A 25,369-nucleotide genomic window follows, 5' to 3' on the forward strand; every position below is an offset into this window, starting at 1 on the left:
AGGGAAAAGAGCGGGGGGGGGATTTGCTGCACCATTACAAAGGGGATTCGCACTGCACCAAATCCCCCTCCCTCACACACACACACACACACAATCACACACGATCAAACATGCTTTCTCTAACATGCGAGGGACTCCCTGGCTTCAACAGACTGGGGTCCGGCTGACAGAGGGAGCAGCATCAGTCTCTCCTTGTGGCCAGCAGACTCCCTCCACCAGTGCTATCATGATGACCAACACACTCAGACCTCATTTCCTTTGCTCTGGGAAAACAAGCAACCACATCTCAGACAAGGACTCTTGAGATGACCACTATATCACAAACATCAAAACCCTGCCACAGTTGATTAACAGACGCATCCACCCTTGCCTCCCTCCATCCCTCCCACTCTCTCCCCTTGCCTCCCTCCATCCCTCCCACTCTCTCCCCTTGCCTCCCTCCATCCCTCCCACTCTCTCCCCTTGCCTCCCTCCTTGGGGACGTGACCCTGAGAGAGGGGGGAGGAGGGCAGAATGAGAGCACTGTGTTTTTGTGTGTCAGCGTGGGGGGCGTTGGCAGGGGCAACTAAGCCACAAAGCTGCATCACGTTACCACAAGTCTGCCCTCAAATGCAATGTGTGTGTGTGTGTGTGTGTGCGTGACACAAACAGGCACAACCCTTTCCGTCAGCGCATAGACAGCGTTTAATTCATGAAATATGAAAACAGGAAAAAGCAACAAAGATCACACCATCAAAACAGAGAAATAGAAAACTGCCAAGACAAGGAAAAACAAGAGAGCTCAGCTCCTGTAGCAGGAGTGGACCAGCTCCTGTAGCAGGAGTGGACCAGCTCCTGTAGCAGGAGTGGGGAAGTGAAAGCAAACACAAAAGCAAATACATTGCTCCCTCGTTCACAACCTGAACCTCAACCCCATCAAGCCTCATTATCAACCCCAGGATCAATGGACAACTGGAGAAATAAACAAACGTCCTTTGTCACCGTTTCGTTTACCAATCCAGATCTGGAATCCCATACGAAAGAACAGTATACTAAAATTATACTTTTAAAGTATGAGTACAAACATACTTACATATAGTAAAGTTGTCAGTACGTGTGTGAAAATACAAAATACGTATATTTTAAGTACACTTCCAATAGAAAAACAAAGATAATGAAAACGTATTAAGCTCTTATTTAACACATTTGAATTAGATGTAAGTATACTCTTGTTCCGTTGGGGCTTCTACAGGGTAGTCCAACACTAACTAGCTCTTCTGTGCTGTTACTAGAGTCAGACTTGAACATCCTTGTGTGACCACGGACAATCCTATTCAGCCAGTAGTCATCTAACAACACATCCAGGATCAGAACACGTGTCTACCGTGGCCAGTTAAAATCACCACCCACTTAGATCAGAAATACCAGACCAGGTACACTACACATACCACAGTGCCATGAGGGACTGACCTGGGCCATCCTCACCCCCCCCCCCCCCCCAAACAGACACACTCAGACAGTGTTGACTGGAGAAACTAACAAACAGGAAGGGAAACTAACCGCCAGGAAGAGGAACTAGAGGAAGAGAAAGAAGAGGAAGAGAAACTATCAACAGGAAGAGGAACTAACAAACAGGAAGGGAAACTATCAAACAGGAAGAGGAACTAACCAACAGGGAGGAACTAACAAACAGGAAGAGGAACTATCAAACAGGAAGAGGAACTAACAAACAGGAAGAGAAACTATCAACAGGAAGAGGAACTATCAAACAGGAAGAGGAACTAACCAACAGGGAGGAACTAACCAACAGGGAGGAACTATCAAACAGGAAGGGAAACTAACAAACAGGAAGAGGAACTATCAAACAGGAAGAGGAACTATCAAACAGGAAGAGAAACTAATAAACAGGAAGAGGAACTATCAAACAGGAAGAGAAACTAATAAACAGGAAGAGGAACAAAAACATGGTGTATTCACAGTCAGTGAGGTGTCATTCAGTAAGAATCATCCTATAAAAACAAGTATGAAAAACTGCAGTGTGGAAGAAGGTTATTCAATATAAAACAGGAATCATTCAGTGTTGCTACGAAAAGTCCCCAAATTGAAGGTGTGTGTGTTTTCCCTGATCTTTGTGTCATGTGGCGTGCAGTACATGCAGCTACAATGTGTGTGTGAGTGTGTGTGTGTGCGTGTGCACATATGTCCGGTAATGGATGCTTCCATCTTCTCTCAGTCTTGCAGGTGTGTAAATAGGGTAAATACATTTCCATTCCTTGGATGTTGTGATGTTAATCCCAGAGAAGCATTGTGGTGCTGGTTTGATAAGTAGTGTTTTTGCTTAGTTGGAGGTTTGTTGTTCAAGCAGGTGTCCAGATTAGACAGACTCCATCAGACGAGGATTATTAGGAGGTAATTTGTTACAGATTAAATGGGATGACAAACTCAAACCCTTTTTAATTAGATTAGGCCCTTGTGGGTTAAGTGGCTTCATGTGAAATTCAATGATTTTTGAGAATCAAAAAAAGGTGCTCAGATCGTTTCCTGCGTAGAGAGAAAGTCTGTGTGGAGGTGTCTACACCTTAGTCTTAACATCGTCTAAACCTGACCCAAGAAGACCACACCTTAGTCTACACCTTAGTCTAAACATCATCTAAACCTTGGTCTAAACCTTAGTCTAAACATCATCTAAACCTTGGTCTAAACCTTAGTCTAAACATCATCTAAACCTGGGTGTAAACCTTCCATTGTGTATTTGTCTGTTGTGGTCGCCTGGGCCTCTTCCAGGGACATTTCTGGGTGATTTGTCTGAAGTCACAGTCCATGTCTGAAGTCACAGTCCATGTCTGAAGTCACAGTCTCTAGCTGATTGTCAAGAGAAGACTTCCGTAAGATCCTCCTCCTCTGCACCCTGAACCTTGTGGAGTTTCTTCATGACTAAACTAGTCGGGAAAACATTTTAGTCAAGACCCAAGAAGAAGAGCTTTTAGAATTAAAAATAATTTATAATTTGAATTAGAAGAGTTATTGGTTATATCTTAAACAAGCTCTTTGTCCACAACACCTTGGTCCAGTCATTAACAGGAAGTCAGGAATAGTTACTTCCTGTGTGCAGTTCCTCTAGTGGCGTTTCCAGGCTGATTTCCGGAGCGACGGACAGGTACCTTAGAAACCGGTATCCTGGTGCGTGCAAGGGGTGGAGCCTGGGTCTTTGGTGGAGGGGGACTGGCCTCGAGGACGGAGGAGAGAGCTGATTGGCTGGTGGAGTGTGGGGGTGTGGTCTGCTTGAGGCTGACTGGGATCTTGGATTCCCTTGGGAGGCTGACGCTGCCTTTCATAGAGCGGAATGAGGAAGAGGAGGAGGATGAAGGAGGGGATGTCTGTGAGAGGGGATCACCACCCGATGGAGAAGGAGTACTGGTCAGATCCTCTTCCTCCCCCGACCTCTCCGCTTCCTCTTCTGGGTCGTTGTAGAGGTCGTAGAGTTGGTCGCCAGAGCAGCTGTCACGCGTCAGGGCGATCCTTTGATTCCTTAGCAACCCTCCATCGTCGGGCGTGGCTGAGGGCGTTGCCGTGGGCGTGTCCCAGTAGCCCTCGTCGCTGAGGGGCTCCTTCTCATTGGGCGAGCCAGGGAGACGGGCGTGAGGGAGGGAGGGCTTGGCCCCCACCACAGGGATCCTGCTGAGGCCCAGAGCCTTCACCTGGGGGGGCCTGCGCTCCGCGCTCCGGGAGGGCGCGGGGTGCAGGTTTGGGGGGTTGGAGGTGGTGGGGCGAGGGGGGTGGGTGGAGCTGGGGGTGGGGTGTGGCCGGGGCAGTGCGGGGGAGTTGTCTCCGGTGGAGGGCAGCATGTGCCAGAGCCCCTGCATGTCTGCGTCGTCCACCCCGTCTGGGCTAGCCATCTCCTCCCCAGCGCCCATGTAGGCCACCACACTGCTGCTGGACGGCTGCTGGGCAGGGGGCCGTGCCCGGGCGGGGAGGGAGGCCGGGCCAAGGCCGGGGCTGGCAGCGAGGCTTGGGTGGTGAGAGAGGGGGGCTTTGACCGGAGAGCCACGGACCATGGATGTAACCCCAGCTTTCCCCCCTCCTCCTCCTCGTCCTCCTCTCCCTACCCCTGCTCCTCCCCCTGCTCCTCCCCCTGCTCCTCCTCCACTCCCCCCTCCACTGCTGCTGCTACTTGCGCTGCCTCCATTGCCACCCCCCTCCTCCTCTGCGTCCGCTATGATGTCACCGCATCCCGTCAGCGAATCGAAGCTCTTGAGGGAAGTGACGTCTGTGAAGAGCAGTGAGCACAGCCGGTCCACCGACGGCTCCGAGGGGGGGTCCAGGGGGGGCGAGGGGGGTTTGGGGTGAAGGGGGGCCCTGAGGGGGGAGGGTTCAGGAGTGTAGGTGGAGTCTGACGTGGCCACTGCCATGGAGACTTGGTGCGTGGGCGTCACAGTGACACTGGCAGCAGTTTCTGTCTCGGGGGAGTTTTGCTCCGCCTCCGAGCTCCCATGATCCTCCTGGGGTGGGTGTGGCAGAGGTTCGAGGGTGAGGGTGACATCCTTCACCTCCTCCGGAACGATGATGTCACCCTCCCTTGCCTCCCTCCCCTCCGCCACCTCCACCCCTCCTTCCAGCGCCCGGTCCTTCCTCCTCCATCGGATGCTGCTGAAAAAGCCCTTCAAGCCCCTCCCCTTCCTACCAAATCCTCCGCTGTCATTGGCCCGCCCACTTCCTCGTCGGAGCAGAGAGAAGAAGCTCAGCGATTTGCTGAGTGACCTCACCGGCCCAGCCTCCTGGCTCCCCGGCTCCTCCCCTCTCTCGCTCGTTAGCCCGTCGTGCGTTTTGCTTCTAACGAGGTCCGCCGCAGTATTCCCGTTCACTGAGTTCCCGTTCGCCCCTTTGTTCCTGAAGGAAAAGAAGCCGGACATTCCCGACCCGGAGCGTCTCTTCCCGAACAGCTTGAAGGCTGCTTTGTTGATCTTCCCAGAGGGCTGGGGCTCGGCAGGCGAGGGGACCGGCAGCTCAACACACTCCGACTGCACCTCCATCCCTCTCTCTCTCTGTCCTCCCTCTCTCTCTCTCGGTCCTCCCTCTCTCTCTCTCTCTCTTTATCTCTCTCTCTCTCCTGCTGCGGTTGGCTGCTCTCTCTCTCCTGCTCGGGTTCAGACTGAAGCTCGTCTGTCGGTGTTCCCTCCCTCCCTCTTTCTCTCTCACTTCTCTCTCTTTCACACAGACACACACACACGCCTGCTGCTGCTCCTGACAGTATCCATGGCAACTGGGAGGGCTAAGCAGCTTTCGTCAGTGTTGGCAGGGAACCCATGCCCCGCCCCTCCCCCTCCTCTCCACCCCCTCCTCCACCCCCTCCTCCTCCACCGCCTCTCCCTCCTCTCCACCCCCTCTCCCTCCTCTCTACCTTTCCCTCCTCCCCACCTTCCCCCTCCTCCATCCCCCTCCTTTGCCTCCCCCTCAGCACTGGTCCCAAGAGACAGAGAGAGAGAGAGAGAGAGAGAGAGACAGACAGACAGACAGACAGACAGACAGACAGACAGAGAGATAGAGAGAGAGAGAGAGAGAGAGAGAGAGAGAGAGAGAGAGCCTGTTTGTGCTCCTCTCTGTCTGTGTGGGAGTGTGTGAGAGAAAGAGCTCACAGTGTGTTCAAAGGAGATTCAGTGTGTTGTTGTTAAGGCCTCAGCAGCAGCCTGACTTTACAGATTCATGAGGAGGTGGATGGATACAGCCCTCTTTAGTAGAGAGTGTGTTGGTGTGAGCATGCACACATCTAAAAGTTTCAAGTAAACAAAACTAAGCCTGGCAAATCTCTCTAATGAAAATACTTAGTAGTGTGTTACATCCATGTCCAAAGGCAGGGGGGTTAGATCTGCTGATGCAGGGGATAAAGCAGGATATAGATTTAGCTAAATATTTTAGTGTTAACATGTTCAACACACACACCAACCCACATGACAGTAGAGCGTAGTTCCCAGCTCGTCTGCCATATGTCCTCCAGTCGACTCCCATCTGGAGATCTGGGACATGACCACAAACTGCCACCTTTCTTAGCTAGTCTGCTAAGGACGTCTACTTTCCTCGTGTTCATACTGAGTTATCTACTGAGATCGGCTGAGTTATCGACTGAGTTGGTCTACTCTCCTACTGTCTCAATGCTCAAGCTGTTCTGTCTCTGCACCCCCTCTTTCTTAGCACCCTGACCCACTTACACACGCACCCCCACCCTCCTATATCTACTTTAAACTTCTTTTCTCCTCTCCCCTCCTCTCCCCACCCCTCCTCCTCCTCTCCCCACTCCTCCTCCTCCTCTCCCCACCCCTCCTCCTCTCCCCACTCCTCCTCCTCCTCTCCCCACCCCTCCTCCTCTCCCCACTCCTCCTCCTCCTCTCCCCACCCCTCCTCCTCTCCCCACCCCTCCCCACTCCTCCTCCTCTCCCCAACCCTCCTCCTCTCCTCTTCTGACCAATCTTTTTCCACCTCATTGCTATTAAACAATGTCTGCTTTCACATGCCCAGGGCTACCAACACCCCCCCCACACACACACACACACCCTAACCACAAGCCCCCCCCCCCCCCAGTGTGGAGAGAACCTCCTGATGCTCTCTGAGCTCTGACCTCACCTGCCCTATTCACCTGCCCTACTCACAGATGAGAGAGGTCTTCTGTATCTGGGACTGGGTACTGACCAACACCAACCTCTAACTCTCACACACACACTCACACACACATACTCCACCCCCCCCCCCACACACACACACACAGAATGCCTTCCCTCTGTGGACAGGGCTTCTATTAAGCATCTCTCTCACTTCCCCCTTTCTCTCTAGTTCTCTTCCACTCCCCCCATGCTTCCCAAGAGAGCAGCTTTACACTAAATGGGACATTTAGAGACAAGCTCTGTGAGGGAGGGAGAACAAAGGGGATTGGGTGTCTGATTGTGTGAATATTTACTCTTTCTATAATCTTTATGTGTCTATCATGGAGCTTGTTTAATGAATGCCTGTTAGTGTTGAGAGCAAGAGAAGGACTGGCACTGACAGACCCTAGTACCCTAAAGTGTGTGTGTGTGTGTGTGTGTGCGTCTTGTCCTGAGTGGTGTGTGCGTGCGTCTTGTCCTGAGTGGTGTGTTATATCAGCATGGTGTGTAAACCAGATCTGAATGATTCAGTGCTTTAGGGCACTCGTGTTTGTGTAAAAGTCACGTTAATGTTTAATGTTGACTAAAGTGCACCAGTCAGGTAGAGAGAGAGAGGGGGGGGGGGCTGGTAGAGAGAGAGGTCAGAGAGAAGAGAGAGAAGAAGAATTCACACGGTCGCATCTTTAATGTCAGCAGAGTGTGTGTGTGTGTTCCAGACTAGAGAAGGAGCAGTGGATGCACTACAGAATACACACACACTCTAACACACACACTCTAACACACACACTCTAACACACACACAGTACAGAGTATACTCCACACATGCATGCTAAACACTGAATAGAACACTGTGTACTGTGTGTGTACTGTGTGTGTGTGTGTGCAGGGATCAGTATGTGTACAGGGTCATTCGGACCAGATCCAGCCTTAGTCAGATTGAGCCAGTATGTAATGCTGCATACCAGAGCAGCAACAGGATAGTCCCAAACCCATGTACATGTCTTCCTATCAAGCCCAATGCAGAATAATATAAGCCTCAACCCCCCCCCCCCACACACACACACACACACCCTCCATAAGAGATGACCAATAGGATTATCTGATCAATACAAATCAGATTATCTGATTGATAAAGTATTATAGTTGAGAATCTGCATTCAAATTCTATTCTCTAAAGACAGACCGTTTCTGGGGTTTGTCTTGATAAACATTTTAACTTAAAACTCTGTTAGGAAAGATTATTTTGTCTGTTTTGATTTTTATGTTGGGCATGACACAGCAAAATTGGATTTCAGCATTAGTGAAGGGTCAGATTACTGTGATCCCTACCTCAGAGGATATGTCAGGCTTATGATGTCCAAACATCACGATTAAAATGATTTTGTCAAAATGACAGTTAAGTCTCAGGACTAAAGGCTTCCATTTTAGACAAAGCTTAACATACTCATTTCAACACTCACCTCAAACTACTCATAGTTTGGATTCTTTATTTTTATCATCATCTTCATTAAGTTTTTTAACATTCATAAAAAAAACAAGCTTTCTGAGTGCAGTCAATGCCGTTTCATTCCAGAGAAATTTACAGACTGTACACCTTCATCCCATCTGTTACCAAGGGAACATGGTGTAAGCCAACAAACACACACATGCAAACACACACACACACACACACACACCCACCCACCCCAGCCAACAGTCCGCTCTCCCTCCAGGTATCCCAGAATGCCTCAGCAGGTCATGCGTGCCACTCCAAACTCCAGGCTGACCACAGCAGGCTCAGCCTTGGCCTCCTGGTATGTCCCCTCCAGCTCTCCATAGCTCTGCTTGCGCTCTGTAGCGCTGCTGCCCTCTACTGTCCTCTCTGTGTCACTGCACTCCTCCCCCTCCGTGGCCTCCTCCCCCACCTCCTCCCCCTGCTGCTCCTCCAGCCGCTTCTGCGCCTCCTTGCGGCTGAGGGGGGCCCCCAGGATGAGGGAGCGGGGACGGGGGGGGAGGGGGGCAGAGCGCTGGTGGCCCCTGGAAGGGGGCGCAGGGGGGAGGGTCACCCCCAGCTGCTGTAGCCTCTAGATGCACAGGGAGAGAGAAACACAGGATTCATTGAGAGAGACAGATACAGAAAGAGAGAGACGTGCAGACAAATATTCACATACAGAAATGTACAGAGAGAGAGACAGAGAGAGACAGGTCAGACAGAGAGAGAGAGAGAGAGAGAGAGAGAGAGAGAGAGAGAGAGAGAGAGAGAGAGAGAGAGAGAGAGAGGGTCAGACAGAGAGAGAGAGGGAGAGACAGAGAGAGACAGGTCAGAGAGAGAGAGGTCAGAGAGAGAGGGAGGTCAGACAGTGAGAGAGAGAGGGAGGTCAGACAGTGAGAGGGAGGTCAGACAGTGAGAGAGAGAGGGAGGTCAGACAGTGAGAGAGAGAGGGAGGTCAGACAGTGAGAGAGAGACAGAGAGAGGTCAGACAGAGAGAGAGAGAGAGAGAGACTTACGTCCTCCAGAGACTGCAGGGTGTTCTCCAGCTGCTTGTTGTTCTCCTTCAAAGTCAGGAGGTTCTTCAGCACTGACTGGCGAGGGTGCATGGAGCGGTCAAACTGGAGGTACATGTTCCTCCAGAACCTGAAACACACACATGCACAAACACACAGTGAATCAGAAACATTTGGTCAGGAGAAGAGGGTAGAGGAGGGGAGAGAAAAAAGAGGAGACATACTTGAAGTGGTAGGGTAATGTGGAAGGCTCTAGGACCGGGTGGGCCAGGGTGTGGGCGGGGCTGTAGGCAGGGTTCCTGTAGTTGTGTTGCTCGCCCAGCAGGAACGCCCAGAGAGAGTGAGTTCTGTCCCTCAGCCTGCACACACAACACACGTGAGTGTGTGTCTGCATCCATGTGTGTCTGTGTGTGTGTATAAGTGTGTGTGTGTGTGTGTGTATAAGTGTGTGTGTTACTCACTGCAGCTCCTCTCTCTGTCTCTGATTGTTGCCCAGGAAGTTTCCGTACTGACAGGAGTGAACGTGCTCGTGGATCTGCAGCAGGAGCCACTCACTGAACTCAAACGCCTTGGGACACACACACACACACACGGCATTATCATCTTCAGCAGTAACAAGCAGCAGTTGAGATTCTCGCTCATCCATCTACACACACACACACACACGCACACACACAACCTTACCTGAGGGAACTGCTCTGTGAGGTGCCATACACACTCCAGGAACTGTGTGAATACAGGAGACACCTCCTTGGGATCTCCATCCAGCTGGTCACACCTGGGAGAGGGGAGAGAGGGGAGAGAGAGGGGAGAGAGAGGGGAGAGAGAGAGGGAGAGAGAAGGGAGAGAGAGAGGAGGGAGAGGGGAGAGAGAGGGGAGAGAGACAGGGGAGAGAGGGGAGAGAGAGGGGAGAGAGACAGGGGAGAGACAGGGGAGAGAGACAGGGGAGAGAGAAGGAAGAGAGAGGGGAGAGAGAGGGGGGAGGGGAGAGAGACAGGGGAGAGAGGGGGGAGAGAGGGGGTGAGGGGCGCAAGGACTCCCAGGAAGCTGTAAACAGCTGGGTGCTTTAACATCTCAGTCCCACCTGTCTGCAAACTTGTGTCCAAACGAGATCCAGTCCTTCTCAATGAGCACCTGCAGACAACAAGACAGCTGCCTCATCCACAAATATCAACAATGTACTCATGTAGCAGACACTTCTACCCAAAGCAATATACATGGGGGATTTGAACCTGCAATCTCTTGATCTACAGTCAAATGCTCTAACCACTGAGCTACATCCCTGCTCCTCAGAGCCGGAAGGACTGTACCAAGCAGCCCAGGGGTGCGGGGGGGACCGGGGCGTACCATGAAGCCCTTGATGGTGCGGTAGTAGGGGTCCATGAGCAGCGCCCCCAGGGAGCACACCTGAGCTGTGCGGTCCCAACCGTCTGAACAGTGAACCAGCACACTCGCCCCTTCCACCGTCACTGCCTACAGGGAGACCCAGAGGGAGACAGGAGAAACATGGAAAGAAGAGATGGAGAGAGGGATGGAGAAGGAGACAAAAAAGAGACGGAATGTAATTGTTATTACAGATAGAAGAAATGACACAACAAAAACAAAAGTCAGAGAGGGAGATGCACGGACAGAGAGAGAGATGAAGTCCTACCTTGGCGAGGAAGATGGCGGCGTCGAGTACAGCTTTGACGTGACGCAGCCAGCCACAGTTCTCTAGCCCCAGCAGGAAGTCACTCACTGACACAGAGCGGGTTCCCACCACTGGAGGAGTGTTTAAAGGAGTGAGTGTGACTGGGCGTATGTCACGTGGAGTGTATGTCTGTGTGTGTGTGTGTGTATACCTTCCAGCATCTTCTGCAGGCTCCCTCTCATCACGTGGATGTTCTCTATTCCGACAAACTGAAAGCGGATGTTGGAATAGTTGTCCTCGTTCTCGTAACCCTTCCCTGCAGCTCTGTTAGCCAGGGCGTTTAGCTGGGGGGAGGGAGGGAGGAGGGGGGGCAATTATTGACAACCGACTGTTCAAGAAATGGAGTGTCATCTAAGTTTCTCAATACAACCGTCACTTTAAGTAAAGGTGGGTGGGGCGTATCTCCGGGGGGCGGGGCCTCACCTTGGGCCTGGTATCCATGACATAGACAAAGCGGCTGTTGTGATTGGCCCTGCTGATGGCCTGCAGCATGCTCTCATCCTCCAGGCATCGAGCGCTGAACCCAGAGAGGGGCTGGCTGCAGCGACACACAGCTGCCTGCAGGGGGAGCACATGAGCACAAAGCACACTTATCCAGACAACACCTCACTACAGCTGGGGTGTGGGTGCGTGGGTGTGTGGGTGCGTGTGTGGGTGGGTGCGTGTGTGGGTGGGTGCGTGTGTGTGTACCTTCTTCTCTTGGTAGAAGTAGGTCAGAACTGGGAAGCGTCCTTTACTCCTGAACTTGGAGCTGCCTACGATGATGGGCTTGCTGGCCGTGATGGGAACATACAGGTCCTTAGGGTAGGTCTCACACACCTTACACACACACAACATGCAAACACACACAACACGCAAACAAATAGTTTAGACTTTTGACATTTTCCATCCTTGTATTTTGGTCCAGCTGCCTGGTGTAAGCTGGAGAGCTGATCCACTCAGAGACAGGAGCCCAGCTGGATCTCCACCACATCATCTGATGAATCCAGGGACCCTCCTCACAGAGCTTGGATACAGACGTGAGCTCTGGATAACTAACAGCATTACGGAGGATGGAAAGATCAGCTACATTTAGCCTCTAAGTGGATTTCTGTCCATGTCACTGTCATTTTGAATTTCATCTCAAAGAGATTTTGATCACGACTTCTATGATACGACTTGGTCAAATTCTACCACTGAGCTGCACCCACACCTTATATATTCAGGCTAGATTCGTATTGGATGCCCCTACACACTGTCCCGCCCACCTTGTAGTCTCTGTTGACGTCGGTGAGCTGCCATTGGTCACAGGGTACACCCATCCTCTCGAACTCAGCCCCCAGACCTATCAGCTGCCAGCCCTCCTCCCTCTGCTGGTCGTTCTGCTGGGGGTTGTAGGAGAATGCATACAGCTCCTCATACGAGCCTGGGGGGGGGAGGGGGTTAAGTGGGGCATCCTTGAATGTTCCCTTTCTCTGTCCACACATGCTATGGACACGACACACAATGCCCACACACACTACCACATTAACCCCCCCCCACACACACACACACCTGGCCTCAGCAGCTGGAGCAGTGAGCTGTAGATATCGTGGCAGTCTCTCTCTCTCTGGACCACAAAGTGCACCACCCTGAAGTTCCGGCAGCAGATGAGCAGGGGGCAGCCGCTGGTGGTGAGGGAAAGCTTCTCCACTGAGGCAATGTGGTGGTGCAGGATCTGACACAGGACACACCGCTCAGTAAGGGGTGGTGCAGGGTCTGACACAGGACACACCGCTCAGTAAGGGGTGGTGCAGGGTCTGACACAGGACACACCGCTCAGTAAGGGGTGGTGCAGGGTCTGACACAGGACACACCGCTCAGTAAGGGGTGGTGCAGGGTCTGACACAGGACACACCGCTCAGTAAGGGGTGGTGCAGGGTCTGACACAGGACACACCGCTCAGTAAGGTCACTTCTAAGTACAGTCAAATTTCACATTGTTTTGTCACGGTTTGTTTCGATCTCCTAAATGCAGATTTGGGGGAAGGACCACAGCCAATCAGCACATTCCTGGTCTGCTCCAACCCTGGGAAGTTATTAACATGCGCATAAATCTGAATAGATAATGACCTGCAGAACACTCCATACCCCCACTCACACAGACACACACACACACAGACACACACACACAACCCCCACACACACACACACACCCCCCACACACACACACACATACCCACACACACACCCCCCCCACACACACATACCCACACACACACAGACACACACACCCCCCCCCCCCACACACACACCCCCCACACACACATACCCACACACACACAGCTTTTAAAATGCTGATCTCACAAGCCATGACTCAGACACTGTCTGATCCCCTGTTCAATATTTGATGAGTCACAACAACCTCCTTGACTTTAAACACTCTCTCCCGGTCCTCTGTCAAGATGAACCCCTGTTCACACACCCACACAGAGGACAGGAAGTGAGGTAGCAGTTCAGCATGCTAGGCATCCTCCTCTCTCTGTCTCACCTGGAACTGCCATCCTGTTTCCGAGGCAACGCCAACTTGTGTTGCTCAGGTTTCCATGGAGGGCAGGGCTAACCTGATTCCCACAGAGTTAACAGTAATCCTCTCTAAACCCAGAGGCAGACAACACACGCACACACATTCAAAGGCTACTGAGGTCTGCCCTACTTCCTCAAAACACAGACTTTGTTCAGGCCTGTATACACACACAGACACTCTCCTGGTTGTCTTCTACAGCTATCGCCTTCATGTGGCTCCATGACTGAGAAGAGAAAGAGCTCCACTCTCCATGTGAGGGAGGAGTGAGGGAGGGCTGAGGGAGGAGAGGGTAACTGAGTGGGGTAAGGGAGGGGTGAGGGTGCGTGAAGGAGGGCTGAGGGAGGGGTGAGGGTGCGTGAAGGAGGGCTGAGGGAGGGGTGGGGGTGCGTGAAGGAGGGCTGAGGGAGGGGTGGGGGTGCGTGAAGGAGGGCTGAGGGAGGGGTGGGGGTGCGTGAAGGAGGGCTGAGGGTGCAGGTCTCACCCAGATCTCCTGGGCCCCGGCCGCAGTGCTCTCTACGTAGATCAGGTGAGTGGCTGTGAGGTGCAGTGTCCCACTGCTGCTCTTGCTGCTGAAGCGATCCAACAGACGCACCTGCTCCACCTACATACAGACCGACACACACAAATCTTGTTTAATAGTTAACTACTGTCACATAACTACAAACTCTAGTAGCCAAACAGCTAGACACTAGCCGGCCAGCGAGTGGACAATGTTGTGTTGATTCTCAATACAGCACTGAGGCGCAGACACCCCCCCCCCCCCCACCCTCGACTCATCAATCAAAACAAACATAATACCGATGAACCTGTTTGTTTATGATATTACGGCGTTACAGTCCTTTGCAACAAAAACAACATGACAAACAACAAAAGTCTTTCAAGAGAAACCCGCACCATATTTGTTTTATTTGTAGCATTGGTGTCTTGTGATCTGTCACAATAAATGTATTACCAATCGAGAGTAGCCTACATATTTGTCTAATTGTTTACATGTCGACTGGTCACACTGGCACTGACGAAGCCGAAGGCAAATTAGTCCAGACCAGCGGCCTATCTGATATCATGGAATGCTATCCAGCTAACATTAGCTAGCTATCTATCCCATTTAGGCAACGTTTGCTAAATAACTTGCCGCCATTAAAAACAACAGCCAGGGTATTTTTGACAAGCATTAAAAATCTATTCAATCCTGTCGGTCAGTTAACAAAAACAACACCTAGTTTTGCAACTACTAGCTCTAGTAACAGCTAGCCTAGGCTTATTCTATGGATATCAGTAAATGGCACTTAACTACGCTAATTCAACCTTACTTAGCAAGATCAGAGCAAAGCCAATTTGAGCAAAGACTGTCACGAAAAGTCTTGGTTGGGGGTGAAAAATTGTAACTTACTTATTTAGCTAGACAAGACAGAGTTAATCACATCACCAATTGCATTACCACAGTGAACGCTTACAGTACCTTGGGCGTTCGGATATGCTCCATATCTCTGTTGAGACAGCTGTCAGTGCAAGAACAAAGTCAAAATAGTCTTTCTTGATTTGCCTTGCGCATCAATAAAGATACCGTGAGTTTCGTAACCCTGCATGCAGAGAGGGTAGAAACTATTGTGAATTTTCCAGTTAGTGAATAGCGCTTCCTGCTCTTGGTCTGTCTTCGCTCCGCCACGTACTACAAAAACACACCAAAGCAGTATGGGAAATGTAGTTCTTCCTTGGTGCTTCCACATTCAGAGAGGAAGTCCTCTAATATTTTTCCAGTCAGCTGACATCAGTTCAGCTGCTACGGTTAAACGCAGGAACGTTCGTTCTTATTCGTTTTCTGTTTCAATGTGTATTTAATTATTTTAAAACGTTGTATAGCTAGCTAAAAAGAAATACGACTGTATTAAGAATTAGTCGGTTGGTGTTGTTTGTAGGTGCGGGGCCATGGACAAGATTTGGAAAGGTGAGAATAACCTTCTTAAACAATATCACATAGCTAGTCTACCTAACAGTAGCTATCAAGCTAGGACCTAGCGAAATGTTACAACTCTGTTGTAACCTCAACGACAGAGTTGTAACATTTCGCTTTTCTTAAAATAAGAGCCAAAAAAATAAAACTACTCTCGCACAAATTCAACAACCGAGTTGTACAGAAGAGAAAGAGAGATAGAGATACATGGAAGAGAGAATGGTTGAGTGAGACTGGTGGCGTGTACTACAACCTATGTAGAGGTGCAGAGTGTTGGGACACGCAGTACTGCAGCCTCTCAGTACTGCAGCCTCTCAGTACTGCAGCCTCTCTCTCCTGCAGCCTCTCAGTACTGCAGCCTCTCTCTCCTGCAGCCTCTCAGTTCTACAACCTCTTACTACTGCAGCCTCTCTCTCCTGCAGCCTCTCTACTGCAGCCTCTCAGTACTGCAGCTTCTCACTACTGCAGCCTCTCACTACTGCAGCCTCTCTCTACTGCAGCCTCTCTCTACTGCAGCTTCTTTCCTGCAGCCTCTCACTACTGCAGCCTCTCAGTACTGCAGCTTCTTTCCTGCAGCCTCTCACTACTGCAGCCTCTCAGTACCGCAGCCTCTCAGTACTGCAGCCTCTCAGTACTGCAGCTTCTTACTACTGCAGCCTCTCACTGCGGCAGCCTTGAAATAAAAATATTGAAAATATTTTGGAAAAAAAGTCCTCTCTCCTTTCACTGTGTGTGAAAGCAAGTATCGAAAATAAAGGTTGAACAAAGGTTTTTGAAAAAAAAGTAACCAAAAAATAAAGGTTTCGAAAGGTTGGAAGAAAAATGTATACAAAAAGTTTCTAAACAAAAGTTTGCATCATTTATGAATACTTCATGAGTACTCTACTATACTTTACTGTACTCTGCTCTGCTTTAAGTGTGTGGGAAAAAAGTTTTGAAAGGTTGTAAAAATGTTTGTTATCTTAAGATATGCAACTCTCAGTTCTTGAATTTGTGCACGAGTACTTACATTTTAGAAGTGAAAAGTTAATATCTGCACATGTGAAATAATCTACGCGCTTGTGACCTTTGACATGAATCTGAGCCCATAGGCTTGACATGAATCTGAGCCCATAGGCTTGACATGAATCTGAGCCCATAGGCTTGACATGAATCTGAGCCCATAGGCTTGACATGAATCTGAGCCCATAGGCTTGACATGAATCTGAGCCCATAGGCTTGACATGAATCTGAGCCCATAGGCTTGTGTCTCTGTCTAGATGTTGGTGACATACAATCCAGACTCGTAGACCACAGGCCAATCACACAAGGAGAGATACGCTACTTTGTGAGGGAATTTGAGGTAAGAGTCTTGAAATTAACGCACAGTGTTTGCTGTACAATTTTAGTGATAAATTGAGTTTCTATGTGCAATACGTGGTTGTCTATGGAACAGGAGAAGCGTGGACATCGAGAGGTCCGTCTTCTGGAGAAACTGAACAAGCTGGTGGTGGAGACCAACCAGGTGGTGTTACCACACTGCACCCAGAGCATGCACGAGCATCTCGGCGAGGCCCTCACGCGATGTAAGGCCTCTCCTTCACTCTGAAACACGGCTTCTCTTCTCGTCTTTCGCCGTTAACCTCAACCTTGATCCACGATTTTACCAGTGCACTTTATAACTCAGTAACCCAGGGACACAGGTTTCATTACGTGTCACTTTTGAATCTGTTCTTCACGGTTTAAGAAAATACGACCTCATCCTCATCCTTCATTTTTAAAAATCTGTCCAAACCCACAAAAGAAAACAAACCTTTGCCTGTGCACTAACCCCATCTGAGTCAGGTGTCCAGATACCATGTTCACTTGTTGTTTACTCTGGTGTCATCTCTTAGTGGAGGCTGCTAATCACATGACCCTGAGGATCCAGCAGAGGGAGATAGAGGCACAGCAGGTAAGAGCCAGCCAGCTCCAGTCACACTCATCAACCTTGTTTTGAGGAACACAGATTCTTATCCATAACGATGGTTACTGCCAGTTATGTACCAACGCAAGCTATGTCATCATAGGCTGTGAAAGAGCTTACAGTTGTGTTTACCAGGGACTAGGCCTGGAACCACTGTCTGAGTCGTAGTGAACTTCCATCCCAGACAGAAACAACAGCCCTGGGGCATTTACATTGTCGGAGCTGGGCGGTATATTTAAAAATAAATAACTGTGTTTGTTTTTATGGAGGTTCAAACTCCGAGTGCCTCATATGAAGTTAGGTTCCTGCCAGGGGCAGGGCAAAGGTGATATGTGTCCCAGATCGTTCTGAAGGCCCCCTCACTGAGTGGTGTGCTCCCCCAGAGCCCCCGCATGCAGGCCAGTCTGGAGAGGAGGAGGGACGACTGGGAGGAGTTCCTGAAGGAGCAGCAGAGCCAGAAGGAGGAAGTGGATGAGGAGCACACCAAGGCAGTAGGGCGCCTCAGCTGCCAGTACAGTGAGATGAAGAAGGACCTGGCCAAGTTCTCCCACTTCTGAGAACCTCTTCTTCATCCAGAGGATAGCTGAGGGGGGGGGGGGGGGTCAGTGAGAGGGGAACTGTTCAGAGCAGTGTGGTTGAAACCATGTGGACATGTTGATCTTCTTACCTGGACAGGTTGGTCATCCTCTTGCTTCGCCTGCACGAGCCAAACTCTAGTTTAGAGGAGATAATAAAATGATTTGTTAAATGAAAGTCTGAATGCCTTACGAATCTTCTGCAGTTCTCCTTATCTTGTACAACGGTCAAACAGCTGGGCTGTCTGTTGTCTTATGAAGTGTTGTGTTTTATAGACGTGTTCGCGCTGGACAATGGCAGACAATTCCGACAGATTGATGGATGAACGTGCATGCGGGCACATTCCTGGGAGGCTGGGAACTGGAGTTTATCTCGTACCGTGTGACAGAACAAATATTTAAGAAGCCCTCATCAACATACAGAAGGCAGACCCACTCTCACTCACACTGCTGCTGTTGCAGCGGGAAAGAGAGTTGACATCATACACCAGGGCAGGGTAGGTGTGTGGAGGTTAGGGGGCTGGCAGGGCAGGGTAGGTGTGTGGAGGTTAGGGGGCTGGCAGGGCAGGGTAGGTGTGTGGAGGTTAGGGGGCTGGCAGGGCAGGGTAGGTGTGGAGGTTAGGGGGCTGGCAGGGCAGGGTAGGTGTGTGGAGGTTAGGGGGCTGGCAGGGCAGGGTAGGTGTGTGGAGGTTAGGGGGCTGGCAGGGCAGGGTAGGTGTGTGGAGGTTAGGGGGCTGGCAGGGCAGGGTAGGTGTGTGGAGGTTAGGGGGGTGGCAGGGCAGGGTAGGTGTGGAGGTTAGGGGGCTGGCAGGGCAGGGTAGGTGTGGAGGTTAGGGGGCTGGCAGGGCAGGGTAGGTGTGTGGAGGTTAGGGGGCTGGCAGGGCAGGGTAGGTGTGGAGGTTAGGGGGCTGGCAGGGCAGGGTAGGTGTGTGGAGGTTAGGGGGCTGGCAGGGCAGGGTAGGTGTGGAGGTTAGGGGGCTGGCAGGGCAGGGTAGGTGTGGAGGTTAGGGGGCTGGCAGGGCAGGGTAGGTGTGTGGAGGTTAGGGGGCTGGCAGGGCAGGGTAGGTGTGTGGAGGTTAGGGGGCTGGCAGGGCAGGGTAGGTGTGTGGAGGTCAGGGGGGTGGCAGGGCAGGGTAGGTGTGTGGAGGTTAGGGGGCTGGCAGGGCAGGGTAGGTGTGTGGAGGTTAGGGGGCTGGCAGGGCAGGGTAGGTGTGGAGGTTAGGGGGCTGGCAGGGCAGGGTAGGTGTGTGGAGGTTAGGGGGCTGGCAGGGCAGGGTAGGTGTGTGGAGGTTAGGGGGCTGGCAGGGCAGGGTAGGTGTGTGGAGGTTAGGGGGCTGGCAGGGCAGGGTAGGTGTGTGGAGGTCAGGGGGCTGGCAGGGCAGGGTAGGTGTGTGGAGGTTAGGGGGCTGGCAGGGCAGGGTAGGTGTGGAGGTTAGGGGGCTGGCAGGGCAGGGTAGGTGTGTGGAGGTCAGGGGGGTGGCAGGGCAGGGTAGGTGTGTGGAGGTTAGGGGGCTGGCAGGGCAGGGTAGGTGTGTGGAGGTCAGGGGGCTGGCAGGGCAGGGTAGGTGTGTGGAGGTTAGGGGGCTGGCAGGGCAGGGTAGGTGTGTGGAGGTTAGGGGGCTGGCAGGGCAGGGTAGAGCCAGACAGCTCATCACAAACTAACAAGGAGTGACAGAGGGAAACACGGCCCTGCTCAGCCAACAAAGCAGCCTTCATATGGCCCTAACCCTTCATCTGGCCATGTTTATTTACTCTGGTTGGAGAGAGGGAGGGAGGGAGACAAGGAGAGAGAGGCAGGGTAATAGAAGGAGGGAGAAAGAGAGAGGGACTAAGTGATGGAGGGAGATGGAATGAGGGAGAGAGAAGGAGAAAACAGACAGGTTAAATCCCAAAAGGTCAACAGCAAAGTCATAGTGTTAGCTGGGCATGAGCTATAAGCACTGTGGCATGTAAGACTATGTGACCTGGAGACATCCATCATATAACACCATGTGACCTGTAGACATCCATCAAATAAGACCATGTGACCTGTAGACATCCATCATATAAGACCATGTGACCTGTAGACATCCATCCAGAAGCACAGGGCTACATGAGGAAGGGTATCTCCTCAGTTCTCTTCTTCCTGTCTAACTGTGCCCAGCCTCTGGTCTGCAGCTCTCTGCATCACCATTGTCTCTGAAGGAGGGGAGCCCTCTCTGACCTGCTCCTCACAAGGCTTCTTCTGTCTTTTCCCTGAACTTTTCCTAGAAGTTTTTACTTGTCTGCCTTTTTAAACATGAGTGTCTGTACTTCTACTTGAGTGAGGGACTTCTCTGCTGTTTTCTACTGCGGAGGATGAGTGTGGAGCAGGCGAGGCTGCCTTATCGTCCTCTTACCCGCTGCCTCGTGCCGGGGGGAAGCCCGACTTTGTTTTCTGTCTCCTCGGCCTATCAGAGACCACTGTGTTCTTCCTGTTATGGAGCGAGAGTCCAGCCATCCCAGAGATGTCCTGCTGCCAATATCAATCTGACCCCTGACCTCTGATGACTAGCTACATCTATAGAAGAGTTCCTAGCACTTGCTACATCTATAGAAGAGTTCCTAGCACTAGCTACATCTATAGAAGAGTTCTTAGCACTAGCTAAATCTATAGAAGAGTTCCTAGCACTAGCTACATCTATAGAAGAGTTCCTAGCACTTGCTACATCTATAGAAGAGTTCTTAGCACTAGCTACATCTATAGAAGAGTTCTTAGCACTAGCTACATCTATAGAAGAGTTCCTAGCACTAGCTACATCTATAGAAGAGTTCCTAGCACTTGCTACATCTATAGAAGAGTTCTTAGCACTAGCTACATCTATAGAAGAGTTCTTAGCACTAGCTACATCTATAGAAGAGTTCCTAGCACTAGCTACATCTATAGAAGAGTTCCTAGCACTAGCTACATCATTAAATGGGTCACTAGCACTAGCTACATCTATAGAAGAGTTCCTAGCACTAGCTACATCATTAGATGGGTCACTAGCACTAGCTACATCATTAGATGGGTCACTAGCACTAGCTACATCTATAGAAGAGTTCCTAGCACTAGCTACATCATTAGATGGGTCACTAGCACTAGCTACATCATTAGATGGGTCACTAGCACTAGCTACATCATTAGATGGGTCACTAGCACTAGCTACATCATTAGATGGTCACTAGCATGAGCTACATCATTAGATGGTCACTAGCACTAGCTACATCATTAGATGAGTCACTAGCACTAGTTACATCATTAGATGGGTCACTAGCACTAGTTACATCATTAGATGAGTCACTAGCACTAGCTACATCATTAGATGGGTCACTAGCACTAGTTATGTTCATGGATGACTGCTGTGATGGACAGAGGTGTCAGGATAGTTTAAGGTACCTGCAAGAGTCACGGACACATCCGTACTCTCACTTCAGAATGCCAGAGGAGCTTCCTCACACAGCCTGTGTGCCCTGGTCTGGGTTTGATCATCCTCTCGTCCCCTCTGATGGAAGCCAGTGTTCCAGTGTTCCGCCTCCTCTCTCCTCCGCTCTCACACCGCCAGAACCAATAAACCCAGAAAGGACCGCTGCTGCTCTTTAGAACCTGACTGACAGCAGGACCGGCCCTCGACCTCCCCCTCGCTAAACTCCTCAAAAAGAGTGTGAGGGAGATGGAGGAGGGGGAGAGAAAGAGTGCGAAAGAGAAAGGGAGTTCTCTCCTTGCCAGGAAGGTAAAACTGGGGGGGGGGGGGGGGGGGGGGTTGTAAGTAGCAAAAACAGTTTCAGAGTCAGCTAAGGAACAATGGGAAGCGTTCATTTACGACCCGGGAGATTTTCTCAGCCTCTTTTGTGCTCTGCTCCCTGCTTTATTATGGCCATAACAGCACTCACTCAATTACTATGGGGTCCGAAATGAAAACTGCAATGAACAATCGGGGTGTGCCTCTCAGTTAATACCGGGGTCTTACCGCTCCACAGGGGGCGGTGGATGGCCCTGTGGGATGCTAAGCCAGCTGCTGATGTGAATTCTTTGGCAACAGCAGACCTTCACCCTGAGAGTCGCTAAGCAACAGCAGACTTTCACCCTGAGAGTCGCTAAGCAACAGCAGACCTTCACCCTGAGAGTCGATAAGCAACAGCAGACCTTCACCCTGAGAGTCGCTAAGCAACAGCAGACCTTTACCCTGAGAGTCGCTAAGCAACAGCAGGCCTTCACGCTGAGAGTCGCTAAGCAACAGCAGGCCTTCACCCTGAGAGTCCCTAATCAACAGCAGACCTTCACCCTGAGAGTCGCTAAGCAACAGCAGGCCTTCACCCTGAGAGTCACTAAGCAACAGCAGGCCTTCACCCTGAGAGTCGCTAAGCAACAGCAGACCTTCGCCCTGAGAGTCGCTAAGCAGGACCGGTCCTGGCACATGCTGCCGGAGGGGGGGGAGGGCTGCCGGGGGGGGGGGGGGGGTTGCCGGAGGGGGGGGAGGGGCTGCTGGGGGGGGGGGCTGCCGGGGGGTGAGGGGCTGCTGGGGCTGGGGGGCTGCCGGGCGGTGAGGGGCTGCCGGGAACACACACGCTACGCTGCCCCTAGCCAAGTCCTGTCAAAGAAACCCAGATAAGAAGGCAGCAACAACACACCCTTCCCTCGGTAGATCACAGCTGAACAATGGCCAGGGACGTCCCCGAGAATGGCCTGTCATCGCAGAACGACCACGGAACATGCTGTCGTCTAGAGCTTCAGGAATGTCTGGATCCTTTGCCAACGACCCCCCTCCCTCCCCCGTTCCCGGTTCCTACCAGACAGGTACTATTTTTGAAAGGTTCCCACATCCCCCCTCCCTCACACGCTCTCGCCTGGCCCCCAGTCTCAGAGCTTTGACGTGTGGGACTGGTGAGGGGGAAGTCAGCCCCAGCCTCTCTTCTTGCTCCTTCACACCCCCGCTCTCACTCTACTCCAGAATGACGACAGGAAGGAGGGATTAAACAGGTTAGATTTATTTGTGCCCCCTCCCATGTCCTTTAGGGACTCACCCCCCTAAAGTCTTATCAAGGGACTCACCCCCCTAAAGTCCCTTGATAGGAGTTTATCTACAGCCCTCAGGAGACGGAGAGGAGGGAGGGTGGTTATCAGAGCTGTGTTTTTAGGCCCCTGGTCATTGTTCGCTCTCATGTTGTGGATGAGGTTGTAATGGTACACAATAGCAGCAAGCGCTAGCAAGCTATCCATCACAGGGCACTGTCACACAGGAATGTGGAGGGGTGAAGGGACAGTCTGCTCCTAAATTCTGAATTGGTTTAACTTCAGATGTGCTCTCAGGTTGACTGGCATCTGTTGGGAACATCAAAACAAAAGCCAGAGTATCATTATTTTGTCTGTCTTTGTGTCTAAGGGAGAGCTCAGGGGTTAGAGCATTTGACTGCATCAAAAGATCCCAGGTTCAAATCCCTAGTTGCATCCATCACTGGGTATGGCTCAGTAGTAGAGCATTTGACTGCAGATCTAGAGGTTACAGGTTCAAAATCCTGTGGTCTCAGTCTTTCCCAGTCTTCCCATGGGCTGTGGTCTCAGTCTTTCCCAGGGATGGTACACATGATTCTGGGAAGCTTTCCCAGAGAAGCTCCCATAATCATTCTGCTAAATCTCTTTTCTGTTTTATTCTCTCTCCATTAGGCCTTTAAAAAAGGCTTTTCAGTTAGGATTTATAAAGAAATGTTTGATGCTACAATCTGGACAGGTTAAACCTTTCTGCATGGGCTTCTGAACGGTGAGTTTCCTCACTTGGATTCAGACAGCCCGCCTGTTTGAGCCTATGAGCTGTGTTGTGTTTCTGGATCGATCTGGACGAAGACCTTGTAGCAGCGTCTGGTATCCCACCAGAAGTTCATAGCGGCTCGCTGTCATGGCGGCTTGTTGTTAAGGAGGTTGTCATGTGAGTCACTCTGTCATTATTCCTTGTTGAGGATCAAGCAACCGATCTCAAGGGAAGGAAATGTTTCCTCCAACTGTAGTCCGTCTGTTGAGTTTTCTACCTGACAGACAGACACAATGTCTCTGTGTCTCTCTGCTTCTTCACTTTTATTACTTTGATTATTTATTTGTTTTCCAGGGCCAGTTAAGGGAGGGAGGGAGGGAGAGAGAGAGAAAGAGGGAGGGAGAGAAAAAGAAGAGGGAGGGAGGGAGGGAGGGAGGGAGGGAGGGAGGGAGGGAGGGAGGGAGGGAGGGAGGGAGGGAGGGAGGGAGGGAGGGAGGGAGGGAGGGAGGGAGGGAGGGAGGGAGAGAGAGAGAGAGAGAGAGAGAGAGAGAGAGAGAGAGAGAGAGAGAGAGAGAGAGGAGAGGGAGGGAGGGCTGTCCTGGAGCAGAGATCAAAGGAGGGTGTGAGCAGTAGTCCAGAGCTTCCCAGCACCTGCTCCTGCCCTGGGGCTGGGGGCCGGGCCGGGGCCAAGCCAAACACATTACTCCACCAGCCACAGCTTAATGGCTTCTGTGGGGACCCTGGGAGTGGAGGGCCAACCAGGGCCACATCTGCAAACCTGCACACGCACACATATACAGGTAGCACACACACATACAGGCAACACAAAGGCAACACACACACAGTAGATACACACACTCTCGCCCCCCCCCCCCCCCTCCATGACGCTCAGTTGTATCAAGGGGAGTGTGGTTATGGTTGGACCGCCATCAATAACAAGCAGAGAACAAATCATCCTTAGGAAAACAGTAAACATCTGTTTTGAGACTTGGCCACCTCTCGCTGGCAGCTCACTTCAACAAGGCAGGGCCCTTTTTCCATGAGAGGGTAAGTGACTAAATCTGCTATTTTCTTTTTAAAAAGGAAAAATATAAACAAGCCTTGATGCATCATTCTGGAAGGCTCTGCCTGTGTCTCAGTGTCCAGGAGGGTTAGGGTTAGAGGATCTGAGGTCTTGTTGTAACTTCACTAAAGGTGAAGCTCGGATCTAAGACGGATTCAAGAGACCGCAGATAGAGTGCGGCTAGTCTGGTTTGTTATATGTTTTAGATCTATTACTTTATCACTTATATTAATGTTTTTGTTGATTTTATGTAAAGCACCTTGACCTGCAATTCCTGTTTGAAATGTGCTATATAAATAAAGTATTTCTTTACTTACTTACTTACTTACTTACTTACTTACTTACTTACTTACTTACTGTAAAGTCTATATCTCCCCACCTATAGAATGACATGTGGGATGATGAAACCAGCAATCAGAACAAGCATGAGCTTTTTCAGCAATGTGAGCACTTTTCAGCTACGGAACACTGCAGATCGGGAACCCCACAAGAGCTGCAGTATTAGAGCTGCTCTGATTCAGTCGTTAGCTATTACAATTTGGCCCTTGAAAACGTTGCTCGAATCCTTACACTTGCCCATTTTTCCCGCATCTAACACATCACCTCTGAAGACAAGATGTTCACTTTGCTGTGAGCTGCAGTGTGGTGATAGACTTCCCAGATCGGCCTCTCTGCTCTCTCAATCTCCACATCCTCCCACAGGGGGATGTCCACTTTTCTGGCAACCGGAGAAGTGGCAGCCGCTCTACCAGCACAGACACG

The 25,369-nt window shown here is 51.1% G+C and overlaps 3 protein-coding genes and 1 long non-coding RNA gene across 4 annotated transcripts; 2 read left to right on the plus strand and 2 right to left on the minus strand.

The window, feature by feature from the left end:
* Positions 1 to 666: 666 nt before the first annotated feature.
* On the minus strand, positions 667 to 5,167 carry amer2 (APC membrane recruitment protein 2). The gene has a single exon (XM_084703885.1). It carries the CDS (start codon positions 5,007 to 5,009, stop codon positions 3,075 to 3,077), a length of 1,935 nt encoding a protein of 644 aa, XP_084560011.1. The 5' UTR covers positions 5,010 to 5,167; the 3' UTR covers positions 667 to 3,074.
* Positions 5,168 to 8,058: 2,891 nt separating this feature from the next.
* Positions 8,059 to 15,009, minus strand: mtmr6 (myotubularin related protein 6). Its single transcript, XM_084703080.1, has 15 exons — positions 14,789 to 15,009; positions 13,811 to 13,930; positions 12,319 to 12,481; positions 12,033 to 12,190; positions 11,476 to 11,604; positions 11,209 to 11,343; positions 10,937 to 11,069; positions 10,747 to 10,856; positions 10,443 to 10,568; positions 10,180 to 10,229; positions 9,780 to 9,873; positions 9,557 to 9,663; positions 9,320 to 9,454; positions 9,099 to 9,225; positions 8,059 to 8,674 (listed from the first exon to the last, which is right to left on the minus strand). The coding sequence occupies exons 1-15, from the start codon at positions 14,810 to 14,812 to the stop codon at positions 8,339 to 8,341; spliced, it is 1,947 nt and encodes a 648-aa protein (XP_084559206.1). The 5' UTR covers positions 14,813 to 15,009; the 3' UTR covers positions 8,059 to 8,338.
* Positions 11,447 to 11,932, plus strand: LOC146274621 (uncharacterized). Its single transcript, XR_014766318.1, has 2 exons — positions 11,447 to 11,589; positions 11,693 to 11,932. It is a non-coding gene; the product is annotated as an uncharacterized LOC146274621 (long non-coding RNA).
* A 78-nt stretch (positions 15,010 to 15,087) lies between the features above and the next one.
* On the plus strand, positions 15,088 to 17,978 carry bloc1s5 (biogenesis of lysosomal organelles complex-1, subunit 5, muted). The gene is made up of 5 exons (XM_084703081.1): positions 15,088 to 15,274; positions 16,540 to 16,622; positions 16,716 to 16,845; positions 17,155 to 17,213; positions 17,609 to 17,978. Exons 1-5 carry the CDS (start codon positions 15,256 to 15,258, stop codon positions 17,780 to 17,782), a joined length of 465 nt encoding a protein of 154 aa, XP_084559207.1. The 5' UTR covers positions 15,088 to 15,255; the 3' UTR covers positions 17,783 to 17,978.
* Positions 17,979 to 25,369: the final 7,391 nt, after the last annotated feature.

Source organism: Hypomesus nipponensis, chromosome 8, assembly GCF_054491055.1.
Source record: "Hypomesus nipponensis isolate SF chromosome 8, ASM5449105v1, whole genome shotgun sequence".
Taxonomy (NCBI): Eukaryota; Metazoa; Chordata; class Actinopteri; order Osmeriformes; family Osmeridae; genus Hypomesus; species Hypomesus nipponensis.